The 15,251-nt window shown below is 47.1% G+C and overlaps 1 protein-coding gene across 2 annotated transcripts in view; it reads left to right on the top strand.

Moving 5' to 3' along the window:
- Positions 1–13,625, top strand: part of LOC144797579 (eukaryotic translation initiation factor 4E type 2-like) — a 55,731-nt gene extending 42,106 nt beyond the window's left edge. The window contains exons 7-8 of one of the 2 annotated variants that reach the window (XM_078668243.1): positions 12,609–12,652; positions 12,788–13,625. In XM_078668243.1, coding sequence (XP_078524369.1) covers positions 12,609–12,652; positions 12,788–12,954 — 211 coding nt within the window. In that variant the 3' untranslated portion in view covers positions 12,955–13,625. The remainder of the gene's footprint in view (positions 1–12,608; positions 12,653–12,787) is intronic. The other variant, XM_078668244.1, reaches the window with a different exon arrangement.
- The last annotated feature ends 1,626 nt before the right edge of the window (positions 13,626–15,251 follow it).

Raw genomic sequence — 15,251 nt, 5'->3', positions numbered from 1 at the left:
TCTTCGCAGCCAGAGTTTGCGGCATGTACTTCTGGTGATCAAGAGTGGGTATAGCATGCACTGCATCGCCTGACTGTGTTAATTCTAAAGTTCTTTCACCTCCCACCAAGAAGAGGCAGTGAGAGTAAATCCCTGGATCAGCGCTTGTCTATTTTACCTCCGCTCTACACCTGTTAAATTTGTCTCCAGTATCTCTGGCGACTCTGGAAATATGTTGGAAACCTTCACCAATTCCTTTGCAAGTAATCATGCTTGGATTTACCGTCACATCTTCGTACGAGCATTGCACCATTAGCATATGGCATCTTTCATCGCTCAATCTTTTTCAAATATTCGAGAATATTGCTTTTGTACAAAGTTCCAACTTTTACGAAAGCAACTGCTTGTGTGTAAAGCTTGCCATCCCACCACTCCTGAATCCTTGAAAATCAGTTCCACTTCATTTTTCCCACCTTTGCCCTCCAAGATCTTCGGCTGTGCATCAGTTCTTGGAGCAAACATGGTTTCATTCTGAAATGCCCTCCCTAAACTAGAATATTAGTTTAATTTTTTGATGTTAGACTTTTCTGTACTAATCAATCTAGATAATTCTTCTGTAGCTAGTTCCAGTCTCCACTTTGGTAGATCAGAGGTTCAAGAAACTAAAATCAAGCATAAAACAAAATTTGTCAGTGCATTGTTTGAGCGAGACAGGAGCCATTTACTATGCATACAGATTTCTTTGAAGAAGTTAGTCCTAGTTAGAAACAAAAGTGCAGCTTTTGAGCTAAGATGATAATTTACACAAGATGTGCCTTCTGTGGCATGCATTATTGATACATGTAGAATTTCAGTAGATCAGGTTCTCCATGGACGTTCAATGCTTGATTCTCTACCAAGTCTTGACTCTCAGCCCAGTGTTCAAATTGTACACTTTTTTAGTTCTGAGAGTATATCACCATAGATTTTTTAAAACTAATACTTACCTTTGGCCATATTTAAATAACAATAAATGAGGAGCCGAAGGGGCTTCTTTCTCCTTAAAAAATGAGTAACTGCAGAGTGTAGGTTCTTTAAACTGTTTGTAAACCGGTTATAATGTTCTTATGTTTGTCTTCCATACCCGTGTCCAGCTAGCTTCATATTGCTACAGCAACAAATGATGGACGGAATGCGGAGTAAATCAAACCTTCACCCCTTCATGAGATCTGGGTTAAATCCATTGTTCTTTTGCTCACTACGCCATCCCAGTTTGGGCCCAGCCATATGCAAATCAGTCTTGACCCTGCTCCTCATGGGAACAGTCCAGGCCAAACTGCCAAGCATGGTTCTCGCTGGACTGGAAACGAGCATCATGGGACCGGTTTCGTGGTTTCACCTCATCAGCCAGGCTAGCTTGAATCCAGCGGCAAAGTGAGCAAGGGACCCATCAGCCAGACTAGCTTGAATCCAGCGGCACAGCAAGCAAGGACCCACTTCTGGGCATGCCCTTCCCACTTAGGGTATAAAGTGCTACAGCAATAAATGATGGACGGAATGCGGAGTAAATCAAATGTTCACCTCAACTGGCATGGTGTAGTGAGCAAAAGAACAATGGATTTATCCTAGATCTCTTGACTGGTGGTGAATGTTTGATTTACTCAACATACTGTCTATCATTTGTTGCGGCAGCACTTTTCGTCCTAAGTGGGATGGGTATGCCCAGATGTGGGTCCCTGGCTTGCTGTGCCACTGAATTGAAGCTACAAAAACAGTACTTGAAAGGGAAATACAGACAGTAGACAATAAATATAGACTCTGAATCCGAGCTATATTAATGCTGTCCAGCTGGACAGTGAAAATTTAATGATATTGAGTTTCTTGAACAAAGAAATAAACTGGGACACAAGCCTGCGTCCAACGCAATACATTTAACACAAAAACAAACGGTTCGAGGCATGTGGGCTGCTGAATTCATATCTATAGCATAGATCGATAGTGTTGGGTCCGGATGATTGCACATTGTTGTCCTGGAAGAGTCTTCGAAGTATCACAAGATAGGTGGCTCCTCCCCTGGACTACAGTGCGCATGGGCATCGACTCCATCCTCAGATTGTTTTTTTCCGCCATTGGGTTCGGATGTACTTTCGTTATCTCCAGTTCGGAATCAACATAAACTTTTTCGAGGCCAGAAGGCCCTTTTTCTACCGTCGGTATTGTTTGAGTTCGGTGCCCGGTTCTTTCCGACTCAGTTAAAGTCTGATATCCAGGGAGTCGAGTGACTCTTCGGTGATCGAGGCCCAGTCGACGCAGCAAGACTTCAACGGCACGACATGGAACGTAGCCCGTTCAAGAACTGTCCCGTGTGTGGATCGAAGTATCCCCACATTGACGTCCACTCGGTGTGCAACAAGTGCCTGTCGCCGGACCACGATGAAGCCAGCTGTATGGCTTGTTCCAGATTTCGTTCGAAGAAGACGATTCGGCTTCAGCGCGCGGCGCGCCTGGAGGCCGGGCAGTCGGCCCTGGCACCGGTGGACATCTTCGACGACAAAGAAGCAGGCGAACACGAGTTTCGGATGCAGATTTCACCTCCAACGGTGGACGTGGAATACGAATACGACGCGGATGTCGAAGGCCACGATGTAGAAGAAGTCGTCAACGAGGTAGGAGACGACAATGAGGCCTATGGGGCCATGGAAGATAGCTCAGAGGAAGAGCTATGCCCCGTTCGAACAATTACAAAGGCTCAGGTCGAGGGATCGCCACACGGCCTTACCCAAGACCGTATACCAGCATCCACGGCCCCGCCTTCTAGCCCGGCTACGGACACTTCGGCGGAGCCGCCATTGTCGAAAACGAAACCGAAAGTGAAACCATCGGTGTCGACAAAAACAAAAGTGGTTGAGGCGCCATCGAAACCGAAGACGTCTGCTCCCCCATCGACACCGTCGTCTTCCCAGGTGTCGGGGAAACCGAAGCCGGAGAAAGCCATCGACCCGGTCAAGTCGGGCGGAGGCGTCGTGCCGAAAATGGTCAAGGTCGTCGAACCGAAGTCCAAGAAGGGCGTCGAGTCGGAGTCGAGCAAGGGCGTCGAGCTGAAGTCCAAAAAGGGCGTCGAGCCGAAGTCCAGCAAGGGCGTCGAGCCGAAGACTGGGGTCCCGAAGCCAGTAGTCCAGGCAGTCGACCCGAAACCGCCGTCGTCGACGGCTGCTGCCACGGACACAGAGCGTAGCGCCCCGAAGAAGGATGCTCCTACGCCTCGGACGGAGAAGCCCAAGTCCGCGACGCTCGAGGCTTCACCTGCCGGTGGACCGAGGTCGGCTGTCGGGTCGACGAAACCGTCCGCTTCCTTTACGAAGCAGGTCTCGGACTCCCTCAAACGCATCAGGGACAAGGCTGCAGCGGCGGAACCGAAAACACCTTCCACCCCGAAGCAATCTGTCCCGACGCCAATGTCTTCGACGCCAATCCTCTTCACGTTGCCGCCGAAGGTGGCGTCGAAGGCCTTCGCACCTCAGTCGGTGCCCAAGGACTCTGCGGTGTCGAAGCCTACTCACTCGGCTGGGATCTTGAAGCATCGACCACCCTTGCTGGAGGAGCAGTCGGAGCATTTCATCGATGCCAACACCGGAAAGCTTACGCTTTACAAAAGGAAAATCACGGCGTCGCAGCCTTTGGAGTCATACACCATTCCTCTAAAGCGCAAAAGGCCTGCTTCTGATTCACCAGTCTTGGTCGAACCAATAGTTCCTCAGACTCCAAGCATTGCAACACCCTCACCCAATTATTCAGATGGAGAGGATGCTGGGGTACAGGACGAGGAATACAACTTTCCTGCCAACACTGAACCTGATGAGCAGCAGGACTCATGGGTGGGGGCAGGTGACCAAGGGGATCAGCACACCGCCCTTGACCCTCAGGTGTACAACGTCAAGACTTCTCCCACTGAGGATTCTGCGGCATTTAATGCCTTAATTGAGAGGGCGGCTAAGAACCACGACGTTCAAATGCATGCTGACCCAGTTGAGGTGGACTTCCTCTTTGACACCTTCTCAACAGCTGAAAAGACTGTAAAGACTCTTCCCATGCTAAAGGGGGTCCTTAAACATGCTGCGGACATTTTCAAGGAACCCACACGGTCAAGGGTAGTCAACCCTCGAATTGAGAAAAAATACAGACCGGCACCTGGCGATCCTACCTACATCAAGGGCCAATTGCCGTTGGACTCTCTGGTAGTTTCTAATGCCCGCAAGAGGGCGAACTCGCAGACCACTGGTGAAGCTCCTCCCCCAGACAAAGAGTCAAAAGTGCTGGAGGCATCAGGAAAGAGAGTAGCGGCTTAGGCGGCCAATATCTGGCGTATCTCTAACACGCAGGCACTCTTGGCTAGATACGACCGGGCACACTACGACACACTAGAGACCCTGTTGCAGCATCTACCGGACCAATATAAAGAGGCAGCGGAGATGCTTATCCAGGAAGGGAAGCTCATCTCCAACGCTTCCATTAAGTGTGCACTGGACGTCGCGGACACTTCGGCCAGGGCAATCAATACCAGTGTGATGCTGAGACGTCAGGCATGGCTCAGAATCTCCGGCTTTAAGTCGGAAATACAAACTACCATCCTTAACCAGCCGGTAAACCCTGACAGATTATTTGGTCCTGAGGTGGACACCACCCTGGAAAAAATAAAGAAGGATACCGAAACTGCTAAGTCCATGGGAGCTCTACAGTCCCAACAGTTTCGAGGGAGCACTTTTCGTCGCTCAGGCAATAGGGGTGTTACCAGAGGCCAGATGTCCCAGCAAACACAATTTAATAAAGGTGGGGCGCAATCCTCTTACACCAAGCAGAGTAGAGGAGGTTACCGGGGCAACAGCGCCAAGGGTAGAGGCAGAGGCAACAACAGTTCCCGTTCCTCTGCCACAAACAAACAGTGACGCCCTGTCACTGCCCCCCGACAATCCAACACCTGTCGGGGGGAGACTCCAGCAGTTCCTGCCAGTCTGGAAATCCATCACCACAGACAGGTGGGTCAGGAAACTTATCCAGTTCGGTTATTGTTTGGAGCTAACATCCACTCCACCCAACATACCACCAAGACACCGTCCTATGTCCACAGAGCATTTGCACTTATTGCAGCAGGAGGTTCTTGTCATGCTGCAAAAGGGCGCAATAGAGCCCGTGCCAGTGGAGGAAGAAGGCACAGGAGTGTACTCCCTGTACTTCTTAATCCCAAAGAAGGACGGGTCCCTCAGACCTATTCTGGACCTCAGGCCCCTAAACCAGTACATTCTCTCAGAACACTTCCACATGCTAACACTGCAGCAGGTTCTTCCGTTGCTCAATCAGGGAGACTTCCTCGCAACCTTGGATCTCAAGGATGCTTACTTTCACATCCCACTCCATCCATCCCACAGGAAATACCTCAGATTCACCATTCAGAATCGGCATTATCAATTCAAGGTCCTTCCTTTCGGAGTGACCACAGCCCCCAGAGTGTTCACGAAATGTCTGGCGACAGTGGCTGCGCACCTCAGGAGACAGAACGTCCATGTCTACCCGTATCTGGACGACTGGCTGGTTTAGGCAAAGTCAGCCCAGCAGTGCGCCGACGACATGTCCCACACCATTCACCTTCTTCACGGTCTGGGCTTCTCACTGAACTATCCGAAGTCGCACCTTCAGCCAGCCCATGTGCGGCAGTATCTGGGCGCGACGATAGATACTCTGGCGGCCACGGCTCAGCCAAATTCAGTGAGGATCGACAACATCCAGTCGCTAGTCCAGAAGTTCAGACCGCCACACTCACTCCCAGCGAGAGTGTTCATGCAGTTGATAGGCATGATGGCCTCCTGCATCTTCATAGTCCCGCACGCAAGGCTACATATGCGTCCGCTCCAAGAATGCTTGGCACATCAGTGGACTCAGGCTTAAGGACAGTTGAACGACCTAGTGTTGGTGACCGGTCGGGCATACAACTCTCTGCATTGGTGGAATCCACACAACCTTTGCAAGGGCCGACCGTTCCAAGAGCCTGTGCCACAGATTATCCTGACGACGGACGCATCTCTCCAGGGCTGGGGAGCTCATGTGCTCCACTACACAGTGCAGGGTCTATGGACAACGCAGCAAAAGAAGATGCACATCAACTATCTAGAACTGATGGCAATCTTCATGGCACTGAAGTCCTTCAAAGTACATCTGTGCAACAAGATCTAGTTGATCCGGACGGACAACATGACGGCCATGTACTACAATCCAAAGCAGGGCGGTACACACTCTCCACAGTTGTCTCATCTGGCTCAGAGCATGTGGAAGTGGGCCATTCAGAGGAACATCTTCCTCATGGCGGAACACCTCCCGGGCAAGGACAATCAGATGGTGGAACTGCTCAGCAGGTACAGCCACCAGATGCACGAGTGGGAGTTACATCCATCAGTACTCCGCCCGTACCTCCAGCAGTGGGGTCATCCAGAGATAGACCTGTTTGCCACAAGGGAAAACGCAAAATGCCAAAGCTTTGCCGCCAGGTTCCCGCACCCACAGTCACAAGGCAATGCGATATGGATGAACTGGTCAGGCAGATTTGCGTATGCTTTTCCCCCAGCACCTCTCATACCGCTGGTGGCACGAAAGCTAAAGCAACACTCGATGACACTCATCCTGGTTGCTCCAACGTGGGCACGCCAACCATGGTACACCACGTTTCTAGAACTCTCCGTGGTAGCGCATCAAAGGCTGCGCCTCACACCCAGGCTCTTGACGCAGAACCATGGCGACATTCAGCATCCAGATCCGCAACAGCTCAATCTGGCGATCTGGCTCCTGAGGTCTTAGAGTTTGGCTACCTTAACTTGCCTCCTGACTGCATGGACATCATCCGAGAGGCAAGAAAGCCCACCACTAGAGCCTGCTATGCAGCAAAATGGAAGCGGTTTGTCATTTACTGTACAGAACACATCAACCCGCTAGATACATCCATTCCTAACATCATCTGTTATTTGTTACATCTTTACAAATGCAATCTAGCATATGCTTCCATTCGGATACACTTATCCGCCATAGCGGCTTATCTCCAAAACAGGCAGCATCTCTCTGTTTTCAGGGTGCCTGCCATTAAAGCCTTCCTAGAAGGGCTGAAGCGAGTCATCCCTCCCAGGACCCCGCCAGCTCCTGTATGGAACCTCAATGTGGTCCTCACCAGGTTGATGGGCCCACCTTTTGAGCCTCTACATTCATGTGAGATTCAGTTCTTAACATGGAAAGTGGCTTTTCTCATTGCCATCACGTCTTTAAGACGTGTTAGTGAGCTACAGGCGCTCCCTGTACAAGAGCCATTCATTCAAATTCACTCCAACAGGGTGGTGCTGCACACTAACCCTAAATTTCTTCCTAAAGTGGTTTCGCAGTTTCATGTCAATCAGACCATTGAACTGCCCGCATTCTTTCAAAACCCTGAGACGGTGGCTGAAAGAATGCTCCACACTCTTGATGTCAAACGAGCGTTAATGTACTACATTGATAGGACCAAAGACTTTAGAAAGACACAACAGCTTTTTGTTGCATTTTCAGCCCAGCACAAAGGCAACCCCATTTCCAAAGCAGGGATAGCCAGGTGGATCGTTAAGTGTATTCAGATTTGCTACCACAAGGCTAAGCGCACTTTAACGGTCCCCCCCAGAGCCCACTCCACCCGCAAGTTGGGGGCCTCCATGGCGTTCCTGGGTAATATTCCTTTGGAAGATATTTGTAGAGCAGCCACATGGTCTACACCACATACATTTACTAAACATTACTGTGTAGATGTGCACTCAAAACAGCAGGCAGCTGTAGGACAGGCTGTTCTTAAAACACTTTTTCAGACTTCTGCAGCTGGCACAGGCGGCCGCCGTTAATGGAGGGACGCTATGTATTCTATGCTATAGATATGAATTCAGCAGCCCACATGCCTCGAACTGAATATGCTACTTACCAGTATGCATCTGTTCTTGGCATGTAGGGCTGCTGACATTCATATCGCCCGCCCTCCTCCCCGGCGCCTGTAGCGGCTGCAGACTTTCTTACATTTACTCTTCGCATGGCCATCGCTTACACTGTTACACTCCATCTTTGCCACAGTGGCTAAAAACAATCTGAGGATGGAGTTGATGCCCATGCGCACTGTAGTCCAGGGGAGGAGCCACCTATCTCGTGATACTTCGAAGACTCTTCCAGGACAACAATGTGCAATCATCCGGACCCAACACTAGGCGGCGATCTATGCTATAGATATGAATGTCAGCAGCCCTACATGCCAAGAACGGATGCATACTGGTAAGTAGCATATTCATTCGGGCACGACAAAAAGCTTGTGTGTTATACAGAAAATAAAGCAAGCAGAGTTAAGCAACGACACCGTTGCACATATATAGCAAGTTAGGTCGTGTTTACAGTGTACACTGAGTCGACGACATTTCGATCCCGTAAGGGAAATAGTGGGGTCATCATCAGGACATGCCTGCGATAGGATGTATGCCGTGCACTATGCACAAGGGTAGATAGGTGAGTGAGGTGTGCTCGGTGAGTGAGTGCCTCACTCGCTGAGCACACCCGGACACCGTTGGCTCTCTGGGTGACTGTGCCTCCTGTGCCGCTGGAATTGCCATTGCGCCCAAACTACTCTTCATTTACCAAATATGCTTGCATAGATATAGCCAACCCTCCTGGCTCTCAAGTCACGTCATCGTGCTTTCTACCCATTGTAGCTGCTTCCCTTGCTGGACTTACCCTGACGGTCCAGCCTACGCCAGGTATCCCAATTTATGCCCACACACACGACGGACACCGAACTCCTTAGTCCTTCTTTGACCGCATACCGCACGGTCACTCCATCTCGACACCGCTTGCTATTACGCACTCACCTATCTGCCCTTGTGCATAGCGCACAGCATACATCCCTACTCACTGTGTAAAATACATTCACAGCTGACTGATGTCTGCTATAGTTGAGGCTTCCTGAATGGGCTGCATGTTACTTCCGAGATGGATAGCGACTTCAAAGATTATTTCTTGCTTTATAGCACATATCCAGAGTTGGGATTGGAAGCACATGTACCAAAAAAGGACCTCCATGGAGCATGAATTTGGCTGTAAATAGTATTTACTAGCTTTAATTAAATCCTGTAATATAGCTTAACATTCTCCAAAGAGCATAACATCCCTCCCTTTCCCGAACTAGCATTAACTCACTGCTTCTCCTCCTCCCGTCAAGTAAGCGGCAACTTCCTGCTCCTCACCTCTGGAAAGTGCATGATGGACACCTGCTCTTTCTTCCCATGAATAGCATCTGTTGCCTCCCATGTCTCACAGACTGGCATTGGCTCTGTTCCTCTCCCCGACAAAGCTGCTTTTTCTCTGATGGGCTCCCTTTTCGGAGACTCTGTGAAAGTCCTCAGTGCGCTTGGTGACATAGGGGCTACCACCTGCCTACTTCCCCTGAGCACTGCTACTGTCCAATAGGAATAGTCAAATAGGGCTTACGTCCAATAATATTGGCCTGATAGGACAATGAAAAATTTTAAAGAAAAAAGAGAATCCGGCCACCTTGTTTTATATTGTCCTGCTGTTTATTCAAGCAGGCATTAGAACCAATATATATTTTTTCTTGGTTTTGGCTTAATTGCTTTGCCAATATTTAAACATTATTGAACAAAATGTCCTTATTTTCATACAAGCCGGAGTATGAGGCGATACACTGTATAATTTAAACGAATCATAAACACCAAATAGTGAAACAATCAATAATAAATCGGACATTCAAGACCGTGCAAATGAAGTCTCATTAAACGCGTTACACCAGTCTTAGGTTTTGCAGAAAATAACCTTACAGTACTCTCATTACACAACTATTTCATTCTCATTTTTGAGAGTTATTGGCCATGGGGATGAAGCTTAAAGTCTGTGGGGATTAAAACATTGTTTAAAATCCCTTTCGTGACTTGTGGGCAACATTTAATCAGATTCCCTCTTTGATTGCGTGTGGAAAGGTGACGACGCGTTTCAAATCCCTGTGTTAGTCCTGGGATTTTCCTCAGGGCAATGACACTGTAATCTAAATTTTGTAGGATGTTCTTCTTGTTGAACTAGTTTTGTTTTTGAAAAGGAGACCGCTGATTTATTTCAGTTTTTACATGAGCTTTAGCCTCGTTCACGGTGGGTGACTGTGTCTCTTTGTTTGCCGTGAGTCCCGTTTATTTTGTGTTTACTTGTTGTCTTTCATTCATGAGGAAAGTGGTATGCTTATCAATTCTGCACGTAATTTTACATTTTGTTTGACAAAACTCTTCGTAAGTTATGGCAATGGACGGACATGGCGCAGTTCACCGTTTTCCTGCGGATCCTCTTGCTTGCCTCTGGTCTGCCACAGTTGAAGGACCTTTTCACTGATTGATTAGTCGGCAAGAGGGATTGGTGCTGCGCCCATGAGCCTTTCCAGCCTCCATCTTTTGAGCATATCGCTCACTAATCACGAGAGACCCAAAGTTGGAATAAATTAGTAACTAAAGGGCCATTGCTGCTTGCTTTAATTGACTCTATGCAGCCTCGCCTACCTTACACACTGGTGCTTTAAAGATCCGCCACATGGTGGCCGTTGGGTGGAATGTGTTTCAGAACGCCTCCGCCTCTTTGGCTGGAGTTTCACACGTGGTGAGGTGGATTTGAAGCTCATGATAGTGTACCGCATACATACATGTTTATGCCACTTATGCTACTGTTCGAAATGTGCCTGGATCCCCAGTCTGGTGATAGCATGTGATTCTGTGGAAGATACCACCACTGGAGAACTGTGCTTAGAGGCAGGTGTATGGCGCTATAAGCAATAGGCCTTTGTAAAATACAGTACATTACGGTACTCCCGATCCTGGGCCCATAGTGATGTTGTGAAGGCCCTGACCTCAAAGTATGTTGCACTAATTCATCAAGTAGTTCTGTTCCAAAATAAAACGGTTTGTGGCCTCTGCGATGTGAAGTAAACTATTTTCAGTGTTTTTCCATAAGTAGTTTTTTGTATGTATCCAGTGTAAACTCTGTGCCTTCCTTTTGCCAAACTGGTGCCGCGTGACCATATTCCTGCCTTTAGCATCTCCCTGTGCTTCAAGTAAACCAATCTACCTTTTGCTGGTTGTTTATTGAGCTGCAGTTCTGGGGTTTGTGGTTGTCACCCGAACTGTCCAACACATTATAAACCAATAAAATACAAAGCTGTTGGGGTTCTGTTTAGAGGAAGTACTTTTCAGACTAACTTTGGTCTCTGTTTACAAAAGCTGTGCCTCAGAAGAGAAGCAATGCTCGAGTTCTTACCCGTGCTGGCTCTGCGGCATCCAGCAGCAGCACGGAAAGTAATCCTCATGGAGTAACTCCCGCTTTCTTTAGAGTTTTTTTGTTTTTAAACAAAACAACTCTTTTAAACTGTCTAGAAGCTAATCCTGCAATTAGGAATGCCTGGTCCTTTAAGGAGGGATTGTTGAAAGACTATAGAGTTTTGCAAATTTGGGAAAATCTTGCCTGTAAGCAAAAATTCCTGCAAAAAAAAGTTTTATGAAGCATTTTCCCCTCACACACTATTGGACTTCATTTGAAAAGTTTTGAATAAACAGTCTTCAAACTTAAGAAAGGGAGAGCTTTCCACACACTTGATACAAATTCTAGATTTAGAAATGCCCTACTTTTAGCATTTGGAACTAACCCTGGAATTAGGAATGCCCAGATAACGGAGACCAGTCTAGGTGTATATATAGAGTTTCCTAAAATCTGACAAAGACAAATGCTGTTGTGTAGACTTCTATCACAGTTGGTGGATGGAAGCGGCTGGTCCTGGTTCATCCATTCTAGCTGTGCAAGGTTCCATCTGCCTTTCCAGAATGATATGAGGCCTATTTGGGATGGAAAGTGTGACCATCACTCCCCTCTGGCTCAGGCCAGGGAAACATGCACTAAAATCTGGGTATGGGCTTTGTTTATGTCGGCTGTCTTAGGACGCCTGTTTACTGGATAAAATGTTCATGGGCCGAGCAGCCCGCCATTTACTTTTAAAATCAACATGGGAACGTGAGTGCCCCAGGTTGAAACTGGTTTTAGGCCATTCATATTTTGGTCTGTCACACATTCGTCTGCCAGAGACTTGGATGGAGGGTTCTGTGCTCCACATGGCCGGAGCTGACCAGATCTTGGTCAGTCCCAATAAGAGTTGGTTGAACACCAGGTTAGTTCAACTGCAGGATCATTCATGGCTTGTTTAACAAGAAACTTCAGCGTGGTGTAAAGAGTTCCAAAGCGGCTTTGAGTAGTAGCTGCAAATACTCTGCCTTCTACAAAGAACTCTAACTCTTAGCTTTGGAGGCTTTGTCCGGGGTGCTCGCTGGCACTTCAGTTGTTGCACCGCTGATGTCAATCAAAAAGTGATGGGTCCAATCTTTGAACAAGAAGCTGTGCTGATCCAGGGATTGCTGCCTTTTTTTGGGTGGGTGGTGGGAGGAGGGGGTAGTAAGCATTCCGAATTGGGTGACTTTGCCTGTTTGCAATTTTTCTCTGGGTCACCAGAAATATATATTTTAAAGCATATTGGCTAGGACAGCCCTATGAGATAATGTGTTTCGTTTCCGTAGGGGTCCAGGCAAGCCGCATTTAACCAGCATGTTCACAAGCTCTGGTAAGTAGAAGGTTAAACACCCTGGGACTTTTCCTTACCTTTCACAACATGCCTAAAATTTGGTCTTTAGTCACAGAATGTAGTAGTTCATTTGGCTCCACCACAAGCATTGTCACAGTGTTCTTTTTTTTGCAGAGATAACTCCAGCTTCCGCAACACAAAGATTGCCCTCTAGGAAAATCAACTTGTTCCGGCCACCTTCCAGAGTTTCCGAGGTGGACAGTAGAGCTGGCAAACCGCCACGTGACCTCGGCGCCGATGACAAATGGAAGCTCAGCCCTTCTGTGAGCCCATGGAGCTAATGCTTATTATAAGAGACTGTCTGCTGACTGGACTTTAGATCCCAGAATTTGGGCGACTACCTTACCATGTGCTGTTAGGTCACCTTTCAAAATGGTCTTGAACACATACAAGTTGCTGTCTGCAGGCAGCTGGTTGGATGTAGTTCTGCGTCAGTCAGAATGCAAGATAACTGCTTCTGAAAAAGTTACATACAGCCTTGGGGTTTTTGAGGAAAACCATGTAACCTCCTGTACCTTTTGTCAGTCCCTTACTTAAAATGTTGATACTGTTTAAAAAAAAATATTTGATGGTAAGTTTGTTTTGGTGTGAAGGGATTTTATTGTGTGGCTGCTGATCCAGACCATTTTGGTAGAGATAGCTTGGTTCAGCAGGACACGCAGACTTAGAATGAGATATAGAATAGTTAAGAGAAGGAATGAGAGGGTGTTTATTGTCCCCATCTTCGTTCATTGGATTTCCTCTCACTGGCTGATCTTACTCACGTTTTTCCTTCGCAGTCGCTTACCTAGTATTGAACGGTCTCAGCTGTTCTGTGGACTGTCAGAATTGCCTCTCTTGCAAAGATGAGGCAATGAAACTGGAAACCAAAGCAATCACTATACACTCTAATCAATCGGAATATTATGGGTTAAGTCTTGAATGCTATAAATAAAATTACGTTTCCTAAAAATGTTGTGTTTTGCTCATGCCTTTATTAATTGTTCGGCTTGTACTGTCTGTCAGTGGATGGGTCTGAGCTTTCGCACCCCAGCGGTCTGTTGGCCTTTTGATTATTTGTGCATCTGAACAACCTTGTAGTGCACATCTGTGTGACTCTGGTTTCCATGGCCTGTGTTTCTTGTACTCTGAATGTCGCTGGAACTTGTAGGGTACGGGGGAGTGTTGTGACTTGGGATGGCTGGTAACCACCAGACGAAGTCTCGAAGTCCCAAAACATCCACTCGACGATTGAGCGTGTCTGTTCTCTGTATCCTGATGAGAGGCGCACGGAGATTGCGCCAGCCTCCGTTGCACTATACATGCACTACATTGTGCCATATTTTCCTTGATAAGAAATTCATAATCTCTGTAAGAACTTGTTCCTTTATATAGTGGTTAAAGAAAATATGCTGGTTTGTAAGCACGGTAAGAGAAGTTGCTGCTATTACCAACCAATCATACCATATTTCGTGTCCTCTGAAGGACACTGATTTGAAATTTTGACCTACAAATCTCATTTGTTGTGAAAGGTAAACTCTGACGTTGCCCATCCCTCTTGTTAGTATGGCTCAGAACTTTTAAGACATTGTATTCCATTTTCAGTCTAGTAAGAGTGCTTAGAAAATAATGTTTCATCGAAGGTTTGACTGAGGTGTTTTTTTTGTTTAATTGTTTGTTGGGTTTTATTTCTTGTGTTTTAGGAAAAGATTTCTGCTTAAACTATATACAGTGGCAGTGCAAGAAGCAAAAAGAAATATTACAGATCTGTACCAATAAGTTCTCACTTTTCTTGCTTGTTCGCAAGCCCTATTCTCAAACAAGCAGGTTGGTATCCGGAATCCACAACCATGGGTGTTTGAAAGCAGCAGTCCTTCAAATGAGGCCTGTCCCTGCTGTTACCTCACCCTTTTACACTGTCATTCTTTTTTTAAATTAATTTATTTTAATTTTGAAGATTTGTAAAAGCATAGACATAGGAAATATGCATTGCTGGAGAGAATACAGTAATCGGCTTCAAATCAACAATGGTAATGAAATGAGCTATATCTCTGCCCACAAAAAAATCATCAACATGGGGAAGTCCCTCCTGGCATCTCGGAACCACCGAATTAAAAATCCTATGAGTCAACGCCACCATAACGCGATGAGTGCAAGTTTCAGTGGGAAAACAAAAATGAATCCGTGATTCCTCGGTGCTGGGCTGCAAGTCCCACACGTCGGCATTCTTTTAATGGCAGCCTCTGACCTCATATATTTGCTTTTCAAGTAGTCTAGATGTGTCCAAGCAGCTGTCTCCATGATCTTACGACTCTTGGGCCAGATGGAGAGCACACGCATCACATATATGTCTCGTTTAGCTATCAAGGCCATCCCCAGAAAGAACCTATGAAATGAGATCATTTACTAAATTGAGGATGGCTGTAGATGTTTTGGCTCTGAAAAGTTCTTAACGTGGTAATAATGGACTTGCACCCCTGCCCCGAGTGTCCCAGCTGTACTGATGTCTGGATCCCCAAATACAGATTTTTATTGTTTTAGGCAAACCCGGGGGATGCGTGTGCGCCATGACATATGCTTTCCTAATGGATAGTGGTGG

The sequence above is a fragment of the Lissotriton helveticus genome, chromosome 12, assembly GCF_964261635.1.
Source record: "Lissotriton helveticus chromosome 12, aLisHel1.1, whole genome shotgun sequence".
Taxonomy (NCBI): domain Eukaryota; kingdom Metazoa; phylum Chordata; class Amphibia; order Caudata; family Salamandridae; genus Lissotriton; species Lissotriton helveticus.
This window is presented reverse-complemented; position numbering and strand designations above follow the sequence as displayed.